At 37.1% G+C, this 25,176-nt stretch overlaps 1 protein-coding gene across 1 annotated transcript in view; it reads right to left on the bottom strand.

Annotated features, from left to right (window-relative positions):
* Window positions 1-19,307, bottom strand: part of LOC135786516 (ryanodine receptor 2-like) — a 39,913-nt gene extending 20,606 nt beyond the window's left edge. Inside the window, 29 exon segments of the mRNA XM_073812478.1 lie at window positions 4-118; window positions 258-583; window positions 667-875; window positions 950-1,124; window positions 1,231-1,439; window positions 1,617-1,764; window positions 2,096-2,255; window positions 2,358-2,441; window positions 2,554-2,657; window positions 2,739-2,843; window positions 2,929-3,148; window positions 3,959-4,151; window positions 4,937-5,178; window positions 7,591-7,724; window positions 7,806-7,924; window positions 8,013-8,108; window positions 8,200-8,335; window positions 8,448-8,631; window positions 8,728-8,849; window positions 12,658-12,828; window positions 13,489-13,645; window positions 13,722-13,796; window positions 13,873-14,180; window positions 14,279-14,391; window positions 14,512-14,593; window positions 14,820-14,894; window positions 14,974-15,078; window positions 17,855-17,971; window positions 19,266-19,307. Of these exon segments, the coding sequence (XP_073668579.1) occupies window positions 4-118; window positions 258-583; window positions 667-875; window positions 950-1,124; window positions 1,231-1,439; window positions 1,617-1,764; window positions 2,096-2,255; window positions 2,358-2,441; window positions 2,554-2,657; window positions 2,739-2,843; window positions 2,929-3,148; window positions 3,959-4,151; window positions 4,937-5,178; window positions 7,591-7,724; window positions 7,806-7,924; window positions 8,013-8,108; window positions 8,200-8,335; window positions 8,448-8,631; window positions 8,728-8,849; window positions 12,658-12,828; window positions 13,489-13,645; window positions 13,722-13,796; window positions 13,873-14,180; window positions 14,279-14,391; window positions 14,512-14,593; window positions 14,820-14,894; window positions 14,974-15,078; window positions 17,855-17,971; window positions 19,266-19,307 (4,326 nt within the window).
* Window positions 19,308-25,176: the final 5,869 nt, after the last annotated feature.

Raw genomic sequence — 25,176 nt, 5'->3', positions numbered from 1 at the left:
TACCCTAGTGCAGTGGACCAGGCGGTTCTCTTCATCTCTTTCAATAGCCATGACTTCCTCCAGCAGACGCGCTGATGAATGGCTGGTGTTCAACTCTGGTTTCTTCTTCAGTAGAAACCTACACCCACCATTGCACACAAATATTTCACAAAGACAAACATTTCGCATATCCATAAATTTAACCTAAAATTTGTGCCTAAAGTATTTTGGTAAGTTTTACTTTCATTAGGTATACAAAAAAGTGTGTTTTAACCCACCGGTGTCTTAGTTTGGATGGCTTCTCCTGAACGTGGTCTTTATGATTGTTAAGTTCATCTCGAGATCCTGCATATCTGTGAGCGTTCATCAGTAATTCAAAATCAGAATCTGCCTCTCCATCCTCCGATTCCCTTGGGTGGGACAGCACACCACTGCTGGGGGGAGCCGTGACCTCACTGGGGCAGGAGAAGACCTGTGCACACTCTATCGGCATGCTAAGACGGTAAAACCCAACATCGCTTGTGCTACCGTCCTGCCGGCCAAAAAACCTCTGTGTGACTTTTAGGCCTGGGGTGTCATCTACTGATCCATCAAAACGAATCACCTGGCATAGAAATGAAGCATGCAAACATTAAGAAAAGGAACGGTTGGAGACGTGTCTTGTGTCGACAATTGATGTTCATTTACCTGTATGTTAGGATGGTCATCAGGTACAGGAACGAACAAAGGCTCTCTCCAGCTCATCCAGAGAGGGAGATCTTTGCTCATCTTCAGACCAAATGGCTGGTATCCCTCTTGTAAGCCACACACGTTGTAGTATCTCAGTGAGTCAACCTGACGGCCCAAATTTAGACGACCCACCTGGTTCACCCCTATACTGCAAACAGGCAGGAAACCTACAACACCACCAGAAAGATAAGAGATTGCTGATATCACAGATAGATACGACATCTCAGTGAAATGAACTTACCATCAGACTTATTGAAGTCTTTGGCAGTCAATTCAGAACCACGAGTGTTTAGCAGTAACTCTCCATTGAGAGTGACCATCATAGTGCATCTAGTTAAGTCCAGCAAACAGCCAATAACATCGCCCCTCTGCCAGATGCCACCTAGTCGCTCTGCACCACCATGCCACCACTGCCCCTTCATAAAGAAACAGATAATCTTACACCAACAAAATAATGTAAACGTTCCAAAAATGTACCAAGGATTCTTACTGCATCAGAAATAACAACATAAACTGAAATACCTTAGAGCCATCAAACACAAAGGCCTGATCATCTGACCCAAGAACCACATCTGGTTTACATCCGGGTCGTGCCCAGCCCACTCTCATATCTCCATCAGTTACGGCCTCAAACTCAAAGTACCATTTCCCACAATTCACCGCAAAGGGCTTTTCCACACGGAAAATCCGAAATCTCTCCATATTTACAGATTTAATGTTGCTCCTTGAAGCTATGGTATAATAAAAACACAGTGTTCATATGTATAATGTAGACTCAAGTCTTCTTCTTGCATTTTCTCAGCATCACACTGACCAAAGTCCGAGGATTTGTGTAAAATCAATTGTGCAAATAGTTAATTTAACTTGCAGAAGAGATATGACATTTAACTGGAGATGTTTGAACCCACCTTGTTCTTGCTCCAGTGGTTCTATGGTGTATCCAAACCCAAGTAGGGTACCAAGTGCATCCCTCATGGCATCTCTGCCACCCTGTTTGCTCTTTTTATCCAACAGAGAAAATGGTACCAACTGGATACTTCTCTTCGACTTCACATCCTGAAAAAATAATATATAATGCGAGATAATAGTCATCAAACATACTGAAGATACATCTAGATTCAAATATTAAAAAAAAAAACTATACCAATAAAGATATCTTATATGCAGCCATGTTTGCCATATTTGAATTACATTTACATGTATGCATTTGGCAGACGCTTTTATTCAAAGCGACTTACAGTGCATACAAGATATGCATATTTTTTTAAACCCACACTGCAAAAAAAAGGACTTTCTTACCTCCCTAGAATCAAGATTTTACCACGATCTTCAAGATCAAGTTATTTCTTTAGATAATAAAAATGTGTGGCACATTGTTAATATCCACCTGCTGTGGTCCATAGCTCCAGCCTTGTCTGATCATCTCTTTGGCCCAGATGTTGTGTTGGTTCTCTGCCAGCTTGTCGGCTAACTCTTCTTGAGCAGCTGTTAGCACAACATGAGACTGATCCACAGGCGCTGGTTTATAACCGTTCCATAGTTCATACCTGAAAAGGAATATTTACAACTCATTTAACAGTCAACACTTTTCACCGTTATAGTCAATTACAAACTAGTGTGTCTTGGCAAGGAATCATATTTTGATATACTTATTTGAAAGTCGAACATATTTGACATTCTCCTCAGCATAATCGTCACACAGTCCAATGTGGACACCAAGCGCCAAAATTGTGCTTCAAAACAAGAAGAATGGAGGGAAGCAATTATTTAAACACATACATTGTTTATCTTAGTTAGTCCAGAGGTCAATTTTAGATCTAACGTATAAACTGATCTATGATATACCCGATAATTTCCTCTGATGACTGAAGATTATGAATTTTCTCCTGATCGGAAAGTTTGGAAAACTCAACCAGGCACGGATGTACTTTTTTACCCTCATCTTTGACCTACGGTAGAAGAAAAAAATCTCATTTTCAACAAACACTAAAGTTGAGTAGCTGGATGTACTTAGAAAGTATGTGACTTACGGGTCCATACGTCCATCCCTGCTCCATTTTGTCAATGAGCCAGAGTTCATGAAGGTTTTCTGCTAACCTCTCTCTGATCTGTTCCAGCTGTGGAGGATATTCAACCTGTTAAGACACAGAAAGGATGTTGTTTATGTGTCATTTTGGGTTTATTGTGTGTTAGGTAAAGCCCAATTATAAAATTGAGTACCTGACTGGTATCCACGGGAGTGGGGGTAAAGGTCACCGCTGTAATAGGTAAGACTGGCCCTAAAAGGTCACGCTGGCTTTCAGTGCAATTTCTTGTGATTTCATGGCACAATTCCAACCTACAGCGTGTTTTGGGGAGGAGAGCTTCTGCACATGGAGAGAAACCAGCAGGAGGTAAAAAGTGAAACTCGCCCTGACGTCCTCCAAACAGCATACGCACCCTGATGGAACATACAGACAAACAGTAAAAAAGGGATTTAGTGTTACATTAATAGGATTTAAAAAATAAATACTCAAGAATTATAAATGCTCTTATGATAAAGCATGGCCCTAGCAACAACAAGGTCATGAGTGTGATTCCCAGGAAACATAAATTGATCAAATGTATAGGAACTTCAATCCACTGTAAGTTTCTTTGGAAGTTTGAAAACATTTCCTAGATTTAAAGGTCCAGTGTGTCAATTTTTTGCAGCATCTTTTGAACAAAATTAGGTTAAAATGTATCGAGTCAAATCAAATGAAGGCAAGAAACATACCTACATATAAACAGTCAGACTAACACACCTACATGTACATGTAACAAGACATACAAAAACCATTCTAAGACCTTGTTCACACTGTCAGTCCAAATCCGATTTTGGTGCATATCCAATTGGAATACAATCACATTTAGAATGTGGGAACAGCCAAAAACCACATGAAATCCATTTTTACTTAATCTGCTTCAGGCTACATCCAGAGGTGGTTTGAAATCCTTTTCAAATCGCATTTCCAGAAATCCATTTCAGTCTGACCGCTCTGGTTGCATTTTTGTAACTTTTTTTAAGTAAACACATCAGACGTCGAGGCAGATTGTCGTGCCAGCGTGACGTCATTGCCATAGAAACAGTGCAGATAATCCGGAAAATGGCAGAACGCTACAGGACGCACAGATCGGATCTGAACAGTTGTGATACACAAGTCTGTCAAAACGGATATGCACCAAAATCGGATTTGGACTGACAGTGTGAACAAGGCCTTATACAACTCACTGTACTCCAGCTGAGAAGCTGACTACAGGAAACAGAAGCCCATCTACACTGAAGTTCTCCAGCATGCCTTGAACTGGCTGACCATTGACACGAAAGGAGATGCAGGGAGCACTGAGGTCAAGACAGCAACTAACAACATCATCCTCTCTTAGCAAGTGCTGATTGGGTGAGCTGACTCTTCGACCTACAGCTCCTAGTTAAGAAAACAATAGTATTTAGTTAATCCACAAAAACACTATTTAAAGGGATACTCCAGTTTTTTGAAAATAGGATCATTTTCCAGCTCCCCTGAAGTAAAACATTAGATTTTTACCATTTTGGAATCATTCAGCTGATCTCCGGGTCTGGCGCTAGCACTTTTAGCATAGCTTAGCATAATCCATTGAATATGATTAGACCATTAGCAGCCTGCACTCAAAAATGACCAAAGTTTCAATATTTTTCTTGTTTAAAACTTGACTCTTCTGTGGTTAAACTTTGTACTCAGACAAAATATAGACCCCTTGGTTATTTTCAATAGCAGGGGACTGTTTTCGGGCACCGCATAATATCATTGCGCCTGCTGTAGCCATGGTACAGCAGCAAAGTCCTCGATTATTACGCCGGAATGAGAGTTTCGTTTCTAGCCATATTGGCCTAGAATATCGCAACTTTTAATTTTCCATCTGTCTTAGTACACGATGTAATTATAGAAGAGTCAAGTTTTAAATAGGAAAAATATTTTTATTTTTTTAGCATGATGCTAATGGTCTAATCTGATTCAATGCATTATGCTAAGCTATGCTAAAAGTGGTAACGCCAGACCCAGAGATCGGCTGAATGGATTCCAAAACAGTAAAAATCAAATGTTTAACTTTAGAGGGAACTGGAAAATGAGCATATTTTTTAAAAAGTGGACTGTCCCTCTAAGCACATAATGTATCACTAAATAACAGGAAATTACCTGTAAACATTTATTCTTGCTCAGTTCAATCTTACCTGTCCACAGGTGAAGGCCATCAAAGCCAAAGGAACATAGATCATCTCCTACACCGTTTGAGCCCCAACCGTGACCGCCTGTGGGGGAGGGACAGTAACCCTCAGTACTGGCCCATCCCAGTCGCAGGTGAGTAGGTTCTGCTGTCATAAATGGCTCAACTTTCTCGACTACCACCTCATAATACCACTTCCTGTACTGGGCACAGTCCTCTCTTGCACACAGGAAGATGTTTGGACGTACACTAAACAAAAACAGAGACAACATTTTTTGATTATATTTATATGATAAATAAGATGCTCGCGCTTGCCAGATATTCACTTAAACTAATCAGAGTTCACTGTTAAAGGACAAGTTTGGTATTTTACATTTAAAGCCCTGTTTTCAGATTGTTTATGATGAAATAGAACGGTTTTGACAGAAATTTCGACATACAGTATGGGGCTGCCCCGAGAATTTTCGGGTGTTTGTGTTTCACCTCCCACCTCTATAATGGGTTGATAGGTGCACTGGAACAATCCTTCCTAAAATCCATTAAACTTTTGTTTACAAAGACATGAAACTCACCGAGTGGTCAGGGGTGTTCACTGGTATGCTCACACAAAAATCGCTGCAAAAGACGCATTCCAACGGGTTTTATCGTAGTTTTTGTCCAACTCCATTGACTTGTATTAGATGTGCTGTGAGGTACGGTATTACTCCGCGCCGGGAACTTTGTTTCTATTCTTGCTATTGGCAATGGCGGATTAGCGCCACCACCTGGGCTGGAGTGTCTATTATTCAAGCTCTCAGCGGAAGAATATACGAGTGTGAGGCGTTTGGAAAAATAGGTCCACAAGTTAACAACGAATGCTAAAACAGCTATTAGAAAGCATCTTTTGCAGCAATTTTTGTGTGAGCATACCAGTGAACACCCCTGACCACTCGGTGAGTTTCACGTCTTTGTAAACGAAGGTTTAATGCATTTTAGAAAGGATTGTTCCAGTGCACCTATAAACCCATTGTAGAGGTGGGAGGTGAAACACAAACACCCGAAAATTCTCGGGGCAGCCGCATATGTCGAAATTTAAGTCAAAACCATTCTATTTCACCATAAACAATCTGAAACAGGGCTTTAAGTGTAAAATACCGAACTTGTCCTTTAAGTGAGTATCTTGCGAGTATTTTGTGAATGTGAGTGTCTCTTTAACCATAATTGGTTTTGACACGTGCAGCAGGCTCTTATTTTGCAAGACACGTGATGCACATGGTTGACATGACCTAACAAACACATATTTAACCTTGGAGAACCCACGGGGTGAAATTTGTTCAATGGAATAAATGGGTTTTTGGATTTTCCTGGGTTCTCCAGGGTTAAAAAAAATGAGTTAACACACATGACACTCCGAACGCATATTTTGCAAACACGAGCAACAGATTAAAAATCAGCGTCCCTCGAAAGAGATGTCACCAGCCGCCAGTGCTCAAAGTTCTATAATCAACATCTATAATATTATTTAAAAAATTTTAAAATATATGAGGATTTGAAAAAACCCTCTAAGTGCGTCTGAGCATCATTTTTGTTCAGTAATTTCACTTTAATAGCAATGAAAAGGTTATTTGTCAGTATTTGAAATGCTTTTTTCCACAAATGTCACTTTAGTAATCTCATTGGTATTATGGTCTTTCACTGCAAAACCCTCTAAGTCATGAGTGGGGAACCCTGGGTCCTGGAGGGCCACTGTCCTGCACAGTTTAGTTCCAACCCTAACCAAACACAGCTGAATTACATTTTCAAGTAATCCTGAAGACTTTAATTAGACTTTTCAGGTGTGTTTAATTAGGGTTGGAACTAAACTCTGCAAGACAGTGGCCCTCCAGGATCAGGGTTCCCCACCCCTGCTCTGAGTGCATGCAAAAATGTCCACTTCTTAAAAAGTTTCCAGTCACTCTTCACTGTCCTTTGTTAAAATAGGTAAATATCTGAAAATGTTGTCAATATCCATAGATATTCGATAAACCTTTTGCACCTTGATGTGTCGCGCCGCTGTCGTACTCCAATTCTTCTTCTGTGCACTTAGAGGACTTTGCAAAAAATAGTTCTGCCACTTGAATCGAAAGTATTTGATGAATGTATAATACGTGCCAAGATTTTATCATTATCTCATTTTTGATAGCGGTGGCGTTTAGCGGCTTTTGCGTCTGAAGTTTTCACATGTTAAATTAAAAATATTAACTCTTCCCGCCAGCGTTTTTAAAAAAGTTGCCTGCTAGTGCCAGCATTTTTTTACAATTTTCACAAAAGTTTAATGCCTTGTTCTTCTTTAAATATATAAACATACAATCTATCAAATGAGAACAGACAAAAAACAGTTCAACCTAACTTTATTTGTTCTCTTTTTATCACCTCTCAAATATGGGAAGGTAAATGTGGCAAATTTTAAGCAAAAAGCTGAGATAATTGCGTTTTGTGAAAGACTTCTGACAGAGATCAGATTCAGAGCGATCCTCAAAACATACATGGAGTTTTAACTGTTTGACGTGAGGGGTTTCGCTTTCAGGATTACAGATTGCCAGAAATACGCATTGCCGGAACAACTCGTCAGTGGCAAGGAAGCGTTAAGTTAAATTTTTGTAGTTTGTTACAACTAAAATAAAGTTTGTTATTGGAGGTTACCTGATAACTTGGTTAACTAGTTTTGTCTGTAGAAGCAGGTCTCTGTCTGACAGCAGTGTGTCGCAAATTAAATGTTGGTTAGAGCGAACCGCCATGCCATGACACACACAGAGTGAACATAACACATCCAGGATCTGTAGATACAACAAACACACAACACATTAAAAGCAGGAAATATTGAACTATGGTCATTATAGCAAACAAACCCAACACACCTTATGGTTCCTTCCATGTTTATCCAGAAGTGAGATGATCGATTTTATGTGCTCTTCTTTAATAACATTCAAAGCTTCAGGACTTTCTACTAAGACACAATGTAACACTTCCAAAATTCCTAGACAAGAGTATTATACAGTATTAAAAATGTATTACAAATAAACAGTCCAATTAAACAAATGAAAGTAGTTTTGTGAGGTATCTACCAGCAGAAGCCTCCAATCTCTCCAGTCTGCTGACCAGCCAGTTCAAAGAGCCAGAAAACTGGGCACAGTTTTTACGATTACCCCTAATCAGGGCAGCTGTATAGAAATTAAAATATTGTACAAGAAAATTAAATCATTACTATCAATTATAACTTTAACAACTTTAAAACGATACGTTTGCTTATACCTAGCAAATCATAAAAAGAGTTCAAGATTATTTCCCATAATTCTCCCACATCTTTCCCAGTAGCCTCTGCAAAATGGGCACCACTGTTGTAGACATGCAAGTGATCAATGCAGTCCAGCACCAGTGTGGTTATACCCTGAGAATGACAACATTAAACAGACAGATAGAGAAAGAAGAACAAAAAAATCAGTTTGTGACTGGGCATCGTGTAAAGGTTTGTTTGTATGTTGCAGACATTATTGCATCACCTCATCCTGAAACAGATTTTGTCTGTTCTTCAGTGGTCTAACTTCTCGCTGTCTGACCTCATGGCCTCGCTCCTTTTCAGGTGACTGAAAATAACCAATCAAATCTTGGAGGGTCAGATGAAGCATTTCAATTGGGAGATCCAAATTAGGAAGGTTCTCCTTCTGGGTAACATCATCTAGTCCCCTTCAAAAGTAAATGAAAAAATAGGATTAAATTCAAACAGTTTAAGCCCAGCTCATAAATAATAATTCAGGCTTAACTTTTAATTTTTATGTTTACCTAATCAGCTGTGAGAAAAGAAGGGCGGAGCTTCTAATTAAACAAGCAGCATGTGACTCCTCCCTCACAGAACGAGAGAGGGTGACTCCATCATCCATATGACCTTCTGCTTGCAAAACAGCCTGCAGTGCCATAGTATTTCCTTATTTTGCATTTTAATAAAACATCATGGTCTGGTTTTACAGACAAGGCTTAGCTTAAGTCAGGACTAGGCCTTAAATAAATGTACATGTTTAAGCATCTTTAATAAACACGCTTTCGAAAATATGTTACTGATGTGTATCTTGAATAAATGCCACTGGCTTATTTTAAGATCTGTCAAGTTATTTTCAAACATGTGTTTAAGTCTAGGACTAGCCTTAAAGGGATAGTTCACCCAAAAATGAAAATAATGTCATTAATGACTCACCCTCATGTCGTTCCAAACTCGTAAGACCTCTGTTCATCTTCAGAACACAGTTTAAAATGTTTTAGATTTAGTCCAAGCGCTTGTTGACCCTTTATTGAAAATCTACATACGTTATACTGTCCATGTCCAGCAAGGTAATAAAAACATCATCAAAGTAGTCCATGTGACTCAGTGGGTCAGTTAGAATGTGTTGAAGCATCGAAAATATATTTTGGTCCAAAAATAACAAAAATTACCACTTTATTCGGCATTGACTTCTCTTCCGCATCTCTTGTGAAGCGCATGCGCGAGACTAAAGTCACGTGACTGCAGTAACACGTATGATGTACGACGCGGCTGACGTGTTATGAGGGACACGTTCAAGCTCACACCAGTGCGCAACGTTTTGCTACGTTTTCCGGGTTGAACGACATGTTTCCTGGAAACAGTGTGCAACAGGTTTTATATGTGTTTTACTCTTGTTTGGTGGGTGTGTCAGACATGTCGGCACAATCAGCGGCAAGATGTAAATTAACCACGCGGTACTAAAGAGACAGCTCTCTCAATGGGTTCAAGTTGGATGTTGTCTTTCATTCTGGACAGCAAGGTCAGTGACTGTAACATCGAGGGTATTTTACAGTATTAAACACACATTTATAACGATTTCATCAGGCTTCAAAAACATTTAAAAAAGAACACAAATAATGGTTGCAACTCTTGCGTCATCACAACAGGGTGTTCAACGCATCACTGTTTCTGTTTAATAAATTTTTGTTATTTTTAGACCAAAATGTATTTTCGATGCTTCAACACATTCTAACTGACCCACTGATGTCACATGGACTACATTGATGATGTTTTATTACCTTTCTAGACATGGAGAGTATTCACCTTAATTTCCACGACAACAAGGGCGGCGCCATTGTGCTCATTTTGTCAATGTACTTCCCGCTGCATATGATGAGCAGCTGAGGCAGTGGCTGAAGGCGACGCGTTACACTTAAAAAGCTCACTCAAGCGCCTTAATGTTTGTTTCTTACCAATTTTAACGGACGGGAAGCCGACTGAGGAACACCCTAATCCCAAGTTATGGTTTGACTACAATGTTCTGATAACTTGAAGCCATGCCGGGTGTTGAAAAGGTGGTCCGTTTCAGGTAAGCTATCTTAGCTAAATGTGCTCTTTCGCCTAATGTTAGATTTGTGATGTCCGTTCTACGAATACATTTAAGATAAGTAACGTTAGTTTATAAAATGCAATTATTTTGAATGATTTTGATTGCCCACCTATATTTTATATTTAAGATAACAATATATTAGTTCATTACATTCTTACAGTAGCTCACGTGATTCATACAAGTTACCGAGATTTCAGATGCTAGAAGGTCAGTTCATTTCTCATTCAGATATTGATAATGACATATTAAACGACATATTATTTAACACTGAAGTTAGAGGTTGTGTGTATAACGTTACTGTCTCTTTTTAATGCATCTCTCTCTCACACACTGTTCTGTTTAAGTATGGATGTCATTTATATATTAATTCTAATGATGCAAGTGTCTTTTAAATACTAACATAAAAATGTTTATGGTTATATTATTTTCACAGATGCATTGATGTTTAGTGATGCAATGGACAACTGTGAGGATGATATACAATCAACATGTTCCTAAACTGTGATGCAGAAACACAATGGGAGGATCCATCAGTCTCTAAACACAACTACACTTTAAAATCACAACTCAACCTGAAGCAACCTACATCTGATATGGCAGTGGTTCTTAACATTATTCCTGGAGGCCCACTGCCCTGCACACTTTGTATGTCTCCCTTATTTAACACACCTGATTCAAATCATCCATTCATTAGAAGAGATCTCAATGAACTGAACTGAGTCTGTCAGATAAAAGAGACATACAAAATGTGCAAAGCAGTGGGCCTCGAGGAATAACGTTAAGAACCACTGTGATATGGGAAAACAACCTTGCGGTTTCCCGGACAGGGCTTATGCTGGTCCCAGGCTAAAATGCTTATTTGAGCTACGATAATTTAAAAACGCCTTGTACTGCCATACCTCAACATATATGAGTGCCATTGTTTTGTCACAAGATGTGGTTTGTTTGTAAAAACTAAAATGTCCTAATATAATTAAGGCCTAGTCCTGTAAACCCTGTCTGAGAAACTGCTTCAATGCTTCTGCTTCATGTGTTGAGCTGGCACAAATATACATATCTCTGCTGAGAAACAACCATCTTTGTCAGCTTTAAACAGGGTTGATATTGCATGCATCACACAGTCGCTAAGCACATCACCAGTACATACACCAACAGCTTCCAGATAAACACTTGGGATCAGCTCCTGATGACTCTGATAAAGCTGCGTCTTAATTCATTGCAGGGTGGTCTTGCTGAAAAGTTTCTTAGTCCATAGTTATTTTTATAAACCTTTACAATGTGACCTGATATTACCTGCCATGCAGTTATATTAAACCTTTACAATGTGATCAGATGTTGTGCAGTTATATTAAACCTTTACTATGTGATCAGATGTTACCTGTCATGCATTCATATTAAACCTTTACAATGTGATCAGATATTGTGCAGTTATATTAAATCTTTATAATGTGATCAGATGTTACCTGTAATGCAGTTATATTAAACATTTACAATGTGATCAGATATTATCTGTAAGGAATTTCTTAAACCATATGTGAGCTTTGTAGATTCCACTTAAAAGGATTTAAGTCTCCTGATTTGAAGTTATAAGTGTTGGCAAGTTTGCAAATGAATTCTATCATGGTACATTACCACATAAAAACGAAATAGTTATTGGACTGGCTAAGGTGCACACTTGCTTTAAAAAAGACGAAATCACTGTGTAAATATTGGTAGGCATAAGTACTTTAATAATTTTCAATGCTGCTCCTTCTGACAGGACGAGGTAATTAAATATGTCCAATAGGTTACTTGCCACAGCCGCTTCATATTGTCTAACCACGAGACGATTGATGGGTCATTATAAGACTATCCGAGCGTCGTATGAAGGTTTCTCCGTGCTCCTAATTTAAAACATTTACAGCAGGTGCGATATTTGTCATTTTGCTAAAGTTATAGTGAACTACAAACAATCTTCTAACCACCAAACTAGCTACCGAATGCACTGTGCCATATTAGCAGCGGAAGTCGGTTGACAAAATGCGGAAGAGCGAAGAATTGAAAAGGGGCGTGGCGGAATAAGGTGAATACCGAACGTAGATTTTCAATGAAGGGTCAGCAAGTTCTCGGACTAAATCTAAAACATCTTAAACTGTGTTCCGAAGATGAACGGAGGTCTTACGAGTTTGGAACGACATGAGGGTGACTCATTAATGACATTATTTTCATTTTTGGGTGTATTATCCCTTTAAGTCTTGTCAGTGAAACCAGGGGTAAATCACTTAAAAAATGTAGGTTTTTTTTTAATATGCATGTACTTAAAAATGCAATTCTACGGGGTCCTAGTGTTTTTATCTAGTAAAGCCATGAACCCTGTTAAGCTTACCTGTCTTTGTGACACACTTTCCTTCTGTCTACTGGAGTCACTGGTCTGATACGTAAGCCAAAGCCCAGTATCCACATGCTGGACAAAACAGAGAGAGTCTCCGTATCTGATCTCAGGCGTACCCATACCATCTCTCCTCTCAATAAAATCTGACCTCTCCTGGCCCTGCTCCTATAAACATACAGATTACATACATATATGGTTTTTAGATTATACAAACTATGGCTGCAATATATTCAAATATTGCAAATGTGCATTTCACAATTAATTGCAATAACTGAATGAGATTCATACTGCTTAGATGATATGTCGCATGTACAGCTCAACCATTCACCTAACCCTGCTGCGCGCATCAGAAGGTTTTAACAAAGTCAGAGAAAGGTGAGTGGTCGCGTCTTGAGATCACACTGCGCATCCTGAGCCCAAGTGAACCGTGCCCGAGCCCACTTCTGCAAGCCAGCCAGGGTGCGATTAAACAAACTGCTTCCGGGCACGGTACAGAGCGATCACACTAGTCAAACAAACCAGGCTTTGGGGGTCATACGCTCTCGGGCACGGTTTAGTTGGGATAATAGCGCACCCTAATATTTCAAAAACTGTCAAGAAATTGAAAGAATGTGAAATGTGTATGTTGGTTATATAATTTTATTATATTAAATTTTATATAATATTGCTTATCCACTTTTATATATTATTATGTAACAATTATTTATTTTATTTATTTTTTGCTTTTACAAAGACAAAGCATTATCATACTGCATAATAATATTGTGCATTTAACTAACTAATAATCTATTGGTCATAATGTACTTTGTGATGATGCTGTCCAACCTTTGATGACCGTAGACAGAACGCTGTACTTTTAACATCAGCTCTCTCTCTTTCCACCAGCTGCAGTCCACTATTGTGAGTCAATCCCAGGTACGATCCAGTGGTGAGGTGCCGAAGACGAAATGGCTGACTCCAGTGGACATGGCTTCCACTCCAACTGCAATCCAAATGTTTGTATTAAAAGCAGTTTGATCTGTATATATAGACCGAATACCAGTTGGCTGTACACCTACGCAACATGTAAAGTCTCAAGCCTCCATAAAGACCGAGCCTGAAGTGAGACCAAGCCTCCCTCAAAATGGACAGATCTGGAAACATAGGTAAATTAATTCTTCTTTTTTTTCAGTTCAATCTATTTTTTAATAGAAAGTTCACCTCTCTGACCTGCGCTCCTCCTGTCTGTGTTCAGCTGCAGGAATAGTCAGACATTCATCTGTGTGTCCATGTAGCAGGCGAACAGTGTCACCTCCTCGGAGATGCCCTACAAAGACATAATCTCAGGTTAACTACTGTATGAAAATAAAAATAATACACAAATGCTTAGATAAGTCTTGCCATGTGATAGGTCACATACCTTGCATTTCTGCAGATCCAGAAGACACTGGGGCTACGCTCCACAAGGTTTGCTGGAAGGCAGCATCTACTCGACCGATGTTACTGTCATTATCCTCACTGTTACTCCATGACACATGCTAAAATGTAGTAAGATAAAGTAGTTGAAAGAATGGGCGAAAAGAGAGGAATGGAGGCGTAATCACACACCATCAAAAAGCACAACAGACAGACTTACTAGGTATCTTTCAGAGGAAACGCTAACTAAGATGAGATCATCACCCACTCTGACCTTCTCACCCTCTGACCTCTGCTTGGAGGCGGGGTGAACTGTCCACCAGCACACTTCACCTAAAAAACAGACGGCATGACATCACAGTAACATACAAAATACTGCAGTCTTAACCTTTTTTTATACACAAAGATCAATGGATATGTCCCCAGTATGATTTTTTTAGATTTAGGTTTTACCAGTTGTGTCATCCTGCTGCAGACCAACATCAAAAGCGAGTTTGTCGGGAGAGAGCCCTGATGTGGACAGACAGCACAGATACTACAACAAAATAGAAATCACATGTTAGATGTCAACCGTCTCTGGTGGCACTTTATGTACAGTATAGTGGTATATCAATAACAATTATCCTGTTGCAACTAGATGTGATATCCAGGGAAAACACGTATGATAAAGTGTATAGCTTGAATGCACTTTGAGTGGATTTAGAAGTAGTGTCTGCCGAATACATGAAGGTAAATGTTAAATGTAAACAATCTGTTCCCACCATATTGCTGTACGCATGTCGAAACAGCACTGCCTGGCCATAGAGCAAAGTGCGACGCCCACCTGCCTCAGGTGACTGAAACAAAACAAAACTATTTGTTTAAGCATTGTTGATGACTACTGAATGGTCTGAGCCTCTCCATCATATCACCCACCCCTGCTTGCAGGTCTTCATTGTTGGCCAACATCTCCTGTAGAGCTCGGACAGATAGACACTGGTCGAGAACAAACACACATACAGAAAGGTCGGCGGGAACATTCTGTGAATAAAAGTGTAGATGACAGAAAACAGCAGGATGTTGTTTTTAAGGTGTATGAAATTGCAGTACTGTTCTTACACGAATGCTTATAACCCCTTAAATGTCATCACCTCCCACCTTTCTTTGAATGGGGGAGTGAAAGGTGATGTTCACCTTCAAATCAGTACTCGGTAAATAAAAACTTTGGCATTATTTGGTCTAAAAGCCTAACCTTGGGTCTCTTTTTAAAGAAGACACTTTGAAGTTTTTTCACTGAAATGTCTGCAGTTGTCAATATCCAATAAAAATAGTTATGGCAGTTTAAGTATATGATAAAGTATACATTTTATATGAAAAATCTATAAAAATTAAACTAGTTTTGATCCAAATTTCAAGTGGAAATCACAAAAACTGAGGTTTTAGGGACACTTTTAGTAGATTTACCAACAACGGCCACTAAGGGCTCTATCTAACACCCGGCGCAATGCAGCGCAATGCGCGACGCAAGTGTCTTTCGCTAGTTTCCACCCTGCGCAATTATCATGTTCACGTTTAGCGCCAAGTTGTTTAAATAGCAAATGCATTTGCGCCCCATTTTGCGCCCATGGGCATTCTGGTCTGAAAACGAGGTGTGATCAGGCACATTATTGGCGCATTTCTAATATGCGCCTATAAACGGGACGACAACGCGGGTTTGCTTATCACATACATGAATGCGCAGCAGCACAAAAACGCTTTTAAATATGAAAGATTAAAGGATTGAATGTAAAAGATTATTATTGAGTCTCTCGGACATAAATGAGGACTAATTATGAGACGTTAGAAGTTGTAAAGAGCTGCTTCACCTGTAGCCTGGTAAGTAAATAAATGCTTTGATGTAAACAAATTATCCTTTTTTTATTATTTCAAATGCTACCTCTCGGATTTATTGTATATGATGACTCTGTACCTGTGGATATGGTGAGATGAGAAACATTTTTAAGTAATGCTTAAAAAAAAAACTCATGACGCTGTCCAAGTGCTGAAACGTGCGGAGAGCCGTTTGTAAATTCTTTATCTCCTGTTTGTTACAAATAAAGTATTTTTAGAGTACAAACCTTTTCTTACATACTTGTAAATTATTTTTTTATGATATTGGATAGCCATACATTTAAAGCAATTAAAAGCCTGCTTTTTTACTTCCATGACTAAAAGAAAACGGGTTTTAAAGGTTTTAATAAAAAAATAACAATTTAAATACAAGTGAAAAACAACACAATTATTTAACATTAATCTTAAACTGGGGATCTTCTTCCTCCGCTTAGTTTTTCAGTTTACAAAGTCTGTTATCGAAATAGGGATTAGACAAAGCGCCAGCGCAACTGGCTTTTAATGGGGATGAGAGCTGAGACTCTCATTGGTTTATTCCACATTATGCCCAAAATACTCCCATTACTCATTAAAAAATAGGACCAACCCTTTTCGACCATGCGCTTGGCGCACAAACAATTTTCCCGACGTTAAATTAGCAAAAGTGGATTCAGACACCCCATTTAGACGTTGCGCTGTGCGCTTTAGATAATGCGCTTAGATCGTTAAAATAAGGCCCAAAGTGTCATTGGTTTGTTGCATAATCTTGTCACAAATTGATGCATTATTGCTACTGCATTTACATTAGTGCAAAAAAAAAAATTTTAAACTACACTCTTAGAGCTTTCTAACAATATATAGTTTATCAAAATTATTTTATTTTTCGAATAGGCTATCGGTTTAATAGTTACATAAACAATTTGGATCCACCTGTGGACCCGTGACAGTTAATTTAACTTTCACTGTCCCACAGGTGGGACGTTTGGCATTACATATTTAAAACAATAATTTCTTAGTCTTAACAAGCACTAATCTTGACAAACTATATTATACTATAACTTTATGAAATTGAGGTTTTAATATTTCATCCCAATTTAGCAAAAATAATGATAAAGTACGAGTCATTTTCTAAAATGTCACTGGCCAACAGGTGGGCCCAAGGTGTTTTTTCATATTTACTATTAGATATCCTATAAACCTGAAATAATCTTGACAAACTATATATTGTTGGAAAGCTCTAAGAATGTAGTTTTCAAATTTCAAGGCCATTTGATGATAGTAATTTTGTATTGACAGGCATTTCGTTAAATGTCACTCACTCCATAGGAATATATGAATTGTTATATATTCATTACAATAACATCTTATTATAAATCTTTAAAAATCTTGAAGAATGTAGTTGATTTTTGAGTATGCAGCAAATCATTGGCACCTAGTGGCCTTTGTTGCTAAGAAACCTCATTGTTTGTTAAACCTCATTAACTTAAAATTGGGACCAGAACTAGCTCAGCCCTGTGTCTTATTTATATATATATAATTATTGTAATATTTTTTTAATAAACTTAAATTTCTGTAGCAATTTTTTTGTTTAATATTTACAACTCCAGCCACATTAGTGAAAAAATGTAAAGTGTCTTCTTTAAAAAAAGACCAAGTTTTGGTTCTAGACCAAAGCGTGACCGAGTTAAATTAGTTTGAATGTGCACATCATGTGCACTTTTTACCCCACACTCAAAAAGGAGAGGTGACAGTTAAAGGGTTAAGGGATTTAATATGCAATAGTAACTTTGCATGACATGTTCACATATAGTTAACATTTCATTTAAACTTACAGGGCCCAGGACAAAATGATTATAGCATGTATATAGTGAGCATCCTTCATCACAACTAAGACAATCCCAGTTGTCTTCCCATATCACATCTCTATATATGTATATAACTATCTCACCTTTGAGTTTGAGGTGGACTCCAGAAAACACAGCCAGTTGCCGAAACCCTCAGCTGCTAAACACAGTTTTTGTTGATGTGGGCCTGATAAACAACATCTTAACACCAGCTCATCCCTCTGAAATAAACATGCCACATTACTGATGCCAGCGGTGTTGATGGAGCAATACTTATTTAAGTTGCATACACAAATCATGGCAATTAAGATGCAAAACCTTGTGCATCATGTTTTCTTGAAAATTAGCATTTTTATCAGACTCTTAGTGGATTTAGTGGATACCGGCCAACAAGCTGGTATTTCTGAATGGCCTGAGGTCGGGATTTGAAGCAAAAGTATTTAATGAACTTATAATATGTGCCCGGGAGCGTTCGGTCAATATCATTATCTCATTTTTGACTGAGCTCCTTATACGTTTTTACATTCTTTTGACTCATCAAAATAAAGTTAAGCAATTTTAAAGTTTTTTTAAAGTTACAGCACATCATCAAATTGAAATGACTTGTACAGTTAATGTGTTTATACTTGAAAACTTGTTTAAAGTGTTTCTAACAAAAGCAGTGTACATTCATCGTTAATATTTTTGAGTCAAATAATTTATCAAACTCTATCACTGTTGTATATTTTATATAAATAAAAATAGGATCAATATCTGAATCACTATAGGATTAATTAGTACCACAATAAACACAGTGCTTTAGTGGCACTGTATTAGTTACCAAAAAAGGACTGAATAGTGGTGTACTGTATTATTAGACAGTCAGTGATTGGTGAATGCCAACACCTCTGTCATTAATCAATGCTAGAGGTGGTTTTTAAAGTACACACACTTAAACCTTCATTTACATCACTTTTGAATACAGTAATAGATATATGTTAGTTGTGCTAAAAGCCATATACTGTATGAATTACTGTGTGTGAGCCAGAAAGAGTGCAATTCTCTGTTTATCTTGTAGAGATATGAGGTTGAGTGATAGCTCACACATCCCAACACCCTACTTTTACTGATAATACTGAGTAAAAATAGTCAACCGTGATATGGGCCAAACTATCTATTTAAATGTTTAAAGTCAAATCACCAAACACATCCATGCATTTCATTTGTTTTTGCATAAAGACACAATAATCAATGACATATGACAGATTGCGTGATGTCATTTAATAGTAGGCTATTATTGTTTTAAAGTACATTGTCTGTAAAGCTAGTCAAAACGCTGAATTATGGTTGTGTATTTTTACACGTGCAGACAAAGAAATATCCTAATTTAAATGCACAATGCATGATATTCTTATTACTTCTTATACGAACTATGAATATTTATGTCTAAACACAGATTAAAATGGCATAACATTTCATATTAACTTTCCCAATGTTGCATAAATGTATAGCATTTAAAAAAGCTGTTTTACTTACAGTTCGGAGAAATTGAATTTCATCTTCTCCTTCTGTATCCATAATGGTTATATAGTTTCTCTGAATGACTGATCAAAGACCCGCACACCACAGACAGAAAATACAGAGCCACTCTGAATTCATTCAGCTGCAGGTGCTACAGAGACACCATCATACTGTACCACCCATCATGAGATAACACTCAAGTTTGATAAGCTTAAAGTGGGACAGCTGTTTTCCAAATTTGGCAAGTTGAGGAAGGAAAATAATTATAGAAGGAACTTTACTAAACAAGCAATACCTATTCTAATGGTTTTTATACAGACTAGTCAACCTTTGAAGTGGATCTTAAAATGTTGAACAATACATGTTCTTGTCAAATCCCACGTTGTGCATACAACATTTATACATCAGGCCCCTGGTGCTTTAACATAAATATTGAATATTGTTTGATTCTAGTCTAATTAATACTAAATAACATTGTTATTATAACATTGAAAATATATGACATATGCTTATACTGGATGATATATATAAAGATCAGGCACTGTTAGCCTATGGAAGGTATTTTTAGACTTTTTTTAATTAATTAATTAAATTATAAAATAAATAAAACAATCGCAAAATATACCCCGACTATAAAGACTTGTATGCTTTAATACTCTATATTTGCTTTCAACTATTAAAATTCATTGACAGAAACACATTAAATATTTTCATTACTTCAAAATGTAATACTCATTTTAACCTGTAGAGGCCGCCATTATGTTTTGCGTTCTAAAATTGCTGATGTGTAATGGTTGCTGTAAAATGTTACTACAGTTTACTATAGTAAATATTATGGTATCTTTAATAGTTTTTTATGTGAGAATTTAATTTCCCACTCACACATTCTTGTGTCAGTGAAAAAAAAAACGGTTTGGCAAGATAAGAAATTAAAAAATCATTTAAAAAAGCTTGTTTTTCAATGCACAAAGTGTATTTATGTAAATTTTTGCAATAAAAAATTACATTTGCACCATTTTTATGAAGGTTAAGACTGAATGGACCTAAAAATTTAAAATGGGGTAGGTTAACCATCAATTGCGCCAAAGAATGAGAAATATTAAATAATTTATCCATCTTGATGGCATGTAAGCGTAATCGTCAAAAAAAATATTTTAAAATATAATTTTATTAGTTATTTCTAAATGTAAATTGTAATGCGTTTTTGTAATATTTGTCCTGACATATGCTGAAAACAACTCTAAATAATTTTCTAAATAATCTTTGACAAATTATGTATAAATGTATGTAAAAAAATCATTTACTAAACTTATCATACACTAAACTAGTCTAGATGATTATATTTTATTCCACAGGCTACCAATTGACACAGACCGGTTATGCCATATTGACATTTTTGCAATTATCCCCCAAATATTCTTTCAAAATGAAATAAAACCAGAAATTTTAGACTTTGTCCTCAAAAAAGAGAATGTATACAAGTAATCTGCAAATTTATTTTGAAATTTTAACCCTTTTACATTTAATTGAACCATACGGACACAAAATAATTAACGTCACATCATTGACCCTCTTAACTCTCAGATCGCCTTTATTTTGCCTTGCGTTAAAGGAATAGTTTACTCATTTTCAATATTAAATTATGTTATTACCTTAAAGGGGCTGAATGTAAGTTATTACTTAAAAAAATCTTTAAGATAGAGTTTTCATTTGTATATTTATGAGGCAACCATAATGTAATAGAAAGAATGACACCTTGAGTGTCCTGCACGGTTGTCTCTATCAGCCTGTAGGCTCTTCTGTGTGGAAAAGTCGGGTCCGAATTGGCGCGAAATTCAAAATGTGACGCATGCGCATGCTCGTCTACCTGGGCGTTCAATATAGACGCGTACGGCGTCATTAGTAAACAGCGGCGTTCAAATTCTCGATATCCAAAACATGTTATCAGATATTTACAAGGAAAAAAAGGAAAGAAAATAAGCAACTTAAATTATATGGAGTATCATTAGAAAAAGTGTCAAAATTTAAGTATTTGGGAATATGGTTTGACAATAAGTTAACCTGGAAAGATCATATTGAATATATTTTAAAAAAGTGCAGTAAAATACTGAATTTAATGAGAGGTGTCGCAGGTCAAGACTGGGGTGCAGATAAGCAGTCATTAAAAGATATATATGTTGGTCTCATGCGATCAGTCCTAGATTATGGATGTATTGTGTATGAATCGGCATCTGTATCTATGTTAAAAAAGTTAGATATCATACAAGCCAAAGCTTTAAGAATCATTTTAGGAGCAGTTAAAACAACCCCAAATGCAGCACTGCAGGTGGAAACATCCGAAATGCCTCTGTATATAAGAAGGGAAAAACTAGCTATGGCATATTGGATTAATCTAAATGGACAAAGTAACGATCATCCCGTAAAAGAAGTACTTAAGGAAAGTTGGGAAACTATGAATACACCAGGTAAAGGTTTTGCATGGAACATTAAAAAATGGATTAATGAAACTGGGTTAGATACGAAAGTATTTGCTCCAATAATTGTAACGTCGCCAATACCACCTTGGTTACTTGATCAACCTGAAATAGACTTAAAGATACATGAGAAAATTAAAGAAAATGGAGAGGTGGGTAATGTAAAAACATTAGTAGCAGAGTATATTAAAAATTCACATTATTCATTTCTTCAAGTATATACAGATGGGTCAAAGAACATAGAAACTGGAAGAACAGGAGCTGCATTCTATGTTCCAGAGTTTGATATTAGGAAGGCTGGAAGAATAACAGATGACACATCTGTGTATACAGCAGAAATGGTTGCAATTCTAATGGCACTTGGATGGGTTTATGAAATAAGACCTGAAAAGGTAATAATATGCTCTGACTCAATGGCTGTTCTGTTGAGTTTGCAATCAATGCAAACAAATAGAAGTGACATTTTAATAGAAATCATGATTACATTGTATAGTATTAAACAAATGGGAATAACAACTAATTTTGTATGGGTACCTGCACATGTGGGAGTTCAAGGGAATGAAGAAGCAGACAAAATGGCTAAAGATAGTTTAAATATGGATAAACCAAGTATTAATATTTCAATTAGTAGATCAGAAGGGAAACAATTAATTTTAGAATCATGTAATAGGAAATGGCAAACATTCTGGGATTCATGTCAAAAAGGTCAACATTTTCATAAAGTTCAAAGGAGTATTAAGAAATCTAAAATCAATCATAATATAAGTAGAAGGGAACAAGTTATCCTCACTCATTTACGAACAGGTCATTCTTATCTTAATCACACGTTACATTTAATAGGAAAACATAATACAGGGTTATGTGAAGTATGTTTAATAGAGGAAACAGTGGAACATGTAATGATGGTATGTAAGGTATATGAAAGAGAAAGGGAAAGTCTTAAAGAGGAAATGCAATCACTGGGAATCCAAGAGTTCACATTAACTGAAATATTAACTAACGGATTAAATGCAGGGAAAATGATAAATGCAATCATGAGATTTATCAGGATAAGTGGATTAAAAAATAAAAAATTTTTTTTTTTAGTTTGTTTTGTTAGTTTATTCTCTTCACACTCCACCACAGTAGGTGGCGGTATGCACCTATGAAGTTGGTTCGCAATCCGCCATAAAAATCAAAGAAGAAGAAGAAAGAAGTAAACAGCGGCAATCGCTAGCATGTAATGGACTCTGTAGACGGAAAGAAGCGACCAACTTCCAGCACAATCCAGACACTCACGGAAACTCCTCATAAGTTAAAAAAAATCCTTATCTAGTGCGGCCAAAATAGTGCGTGACCGGCGTCGGGGAAAAGACAAGAGTAAACATCGGATTGGCATTTGATTCTTGGAGAGAGCTCCGGTCAGCGCTGGGTATGAAAACAGACCTTGAGCAGGTTTCCTTTTTACTGCAAAGGTAAGACATAGTTACAGGGCATCTGTAATATATTATGTTATTGTTTTTGTGGTGTAATGCTAACGATAGCATTTATTTTGTGGTGTAATGCTGACGATAGCATGTAGCACAGGACCATTTCAAAAGTTACTTTCTTATATAATTATCTTTATTCAGAGCACGAGGGCATTAAGATTGTGAGTGTCGGGAGTGTGTTTTACAGTGTCGTGTTACAAAACTTTTAGAAGTAGACTTCTGTTGAAAATATAAAGTAGCACTGCAACATTTTGCTAAAATATGGTCTGTCAAACAATAACCTTACAGTACTGTAACTTTTCTTACATTTGTAAACATGCTGGTGAATATCAATGAGCTGTCTGTGGTTGCTACGGCAACTCTGGTTGTTGTGGTCGTGCTCGTACGAGTGTGCTCACCGAGAACGAGCATGAGACTGGCTGCAGTTTCTATAATGGCCACCGGTGTCAGTAACGGTTAGAAATTTCTCAACTTACGGAGAGCACCTTTAACTAAGAAGAGTTGATACATCCCTCTATCATCTGTGTGCGTGCACGTAAGCGCTGGAGCGCGCTGCGACACTTCGATAGCATTTAGCTTAGCCCCATTCAATGGTATCAAACAGAGATAAAGTTAGAAGTGACCAAACACATCAACGTTTTGTAGCACAAAACGTAGCGCTTTTCTAAGCGGAGGAACTATGTTGTATGGCGTAATAGCACTTTTGGGAGTACTTCGACTCGCCTGAAAAGTCCGCTCCCCTTCTCCCTCTCATAATGGGAGAGGGAGGGTGTTACTGTGCCGAGTCGAAGTACTCCCATAAGTGCTATTACGCCATACAATATAGTTCCTCCGCTTAGAAAAGCGCTACGTTTTATTTTGTACCACCAAACTTGCTCGTATAACTACTCGTCTTAAATAGGAAAAACGTTGATGTGTTTGGTCACTTCTAACTTTATCTCTGTTTGATACCATTGAATGAATGGGGCTAAATGCTATCGAAGTGTCGCAGCGCGCTCCAGCGCTTACGTGCACGCATACAGATGACAGAGGGATGTATCAACAATTCTTAGTTAGGTAATGACATAGTTTAATATTGAAAATGAGTAGACTATTCCTTTAATGGAACAGGCTTTATTGCAATTTGACGTTGTGTATAGTGATGAAAAAAATATTTTTTCAAGTTTATTTTTACTGTCCTGCCAATCCCAGTGATAATCTATTAAACCATGCCTGTATTTATAACTGAGGTACCTTTTAAGTAATACAACCCATGGAAAAAGCAGTAAAACAGTTGTTGGTTGATAATTTTTCAATCTGGAGTAATAAGTGTGAAACCACATTTTATTCAATAAAAGAAAGTGGAAACTTTTTTATTATTATTACTTTATTTTATAATAACAGTGTAATGTTTACTAATGTTTACTAGTGAACATAAAACATATTGCTCTGAAATACTACATTTTCGTATCAATTTCTCTATACTGTATGATTAAACAGTAAAATATTTTTCATGCTTTTGAATATAAAGTCACAATGAACCAGAAGTAGCGATTGTCTTATTTTCTGTTTTTTAGTACAACAGCTTCTGAAAGGAGAAAAAAAGTAGGGCGGGACATAAATTCTTCCTTTGAGAACTGACTGGATTAGAGGTCGCTATGTTGCTAACTGCTAATCGCTGCTATCTTTTCTCAGGCCCCGCCTTTTGAATCATTCCTCGTGACCAGAAAAGAGATCATTTGGAGAAGGGGAGGAGATTGGCCTTTTTTAATTAATCATTATTAGGGCAGATGATTTTTTAATTTGTAAAAAAAGCCAAAAAAATTGCACTTTTTAATTTTAATTTCATTGTGACTTTAACAGTAGTAGAATAATGCATATTCAGTGTGAGTTATAACATTCAGAACAAAGTGAATTAAATTCAAACTTAATAATGTCTTTCATTCTTTTGTGCACTGATTGCACTACAAATGCATTTGAATTTGAATTACTAAAAAAGGCATT

The sequence above is a fragment of the Paramisgurnus dabryanus genome, chromosome 17 (genome assembly GCF_030506205.2).
Source record: "Paramisgurnus dabryanus chromosome 17, PD_genome_1.1, whole genome shotgun sequence".
NCBI lineage: Eukaryota > Metazoa > Chordata > Actinopteri > Cypriniformes > Cobitidae > Paramisgurnus > Paramisgurnus dabryanus.
This window is presented reverse-complemented; position numbering and strand designations above follow the sequence as displayed.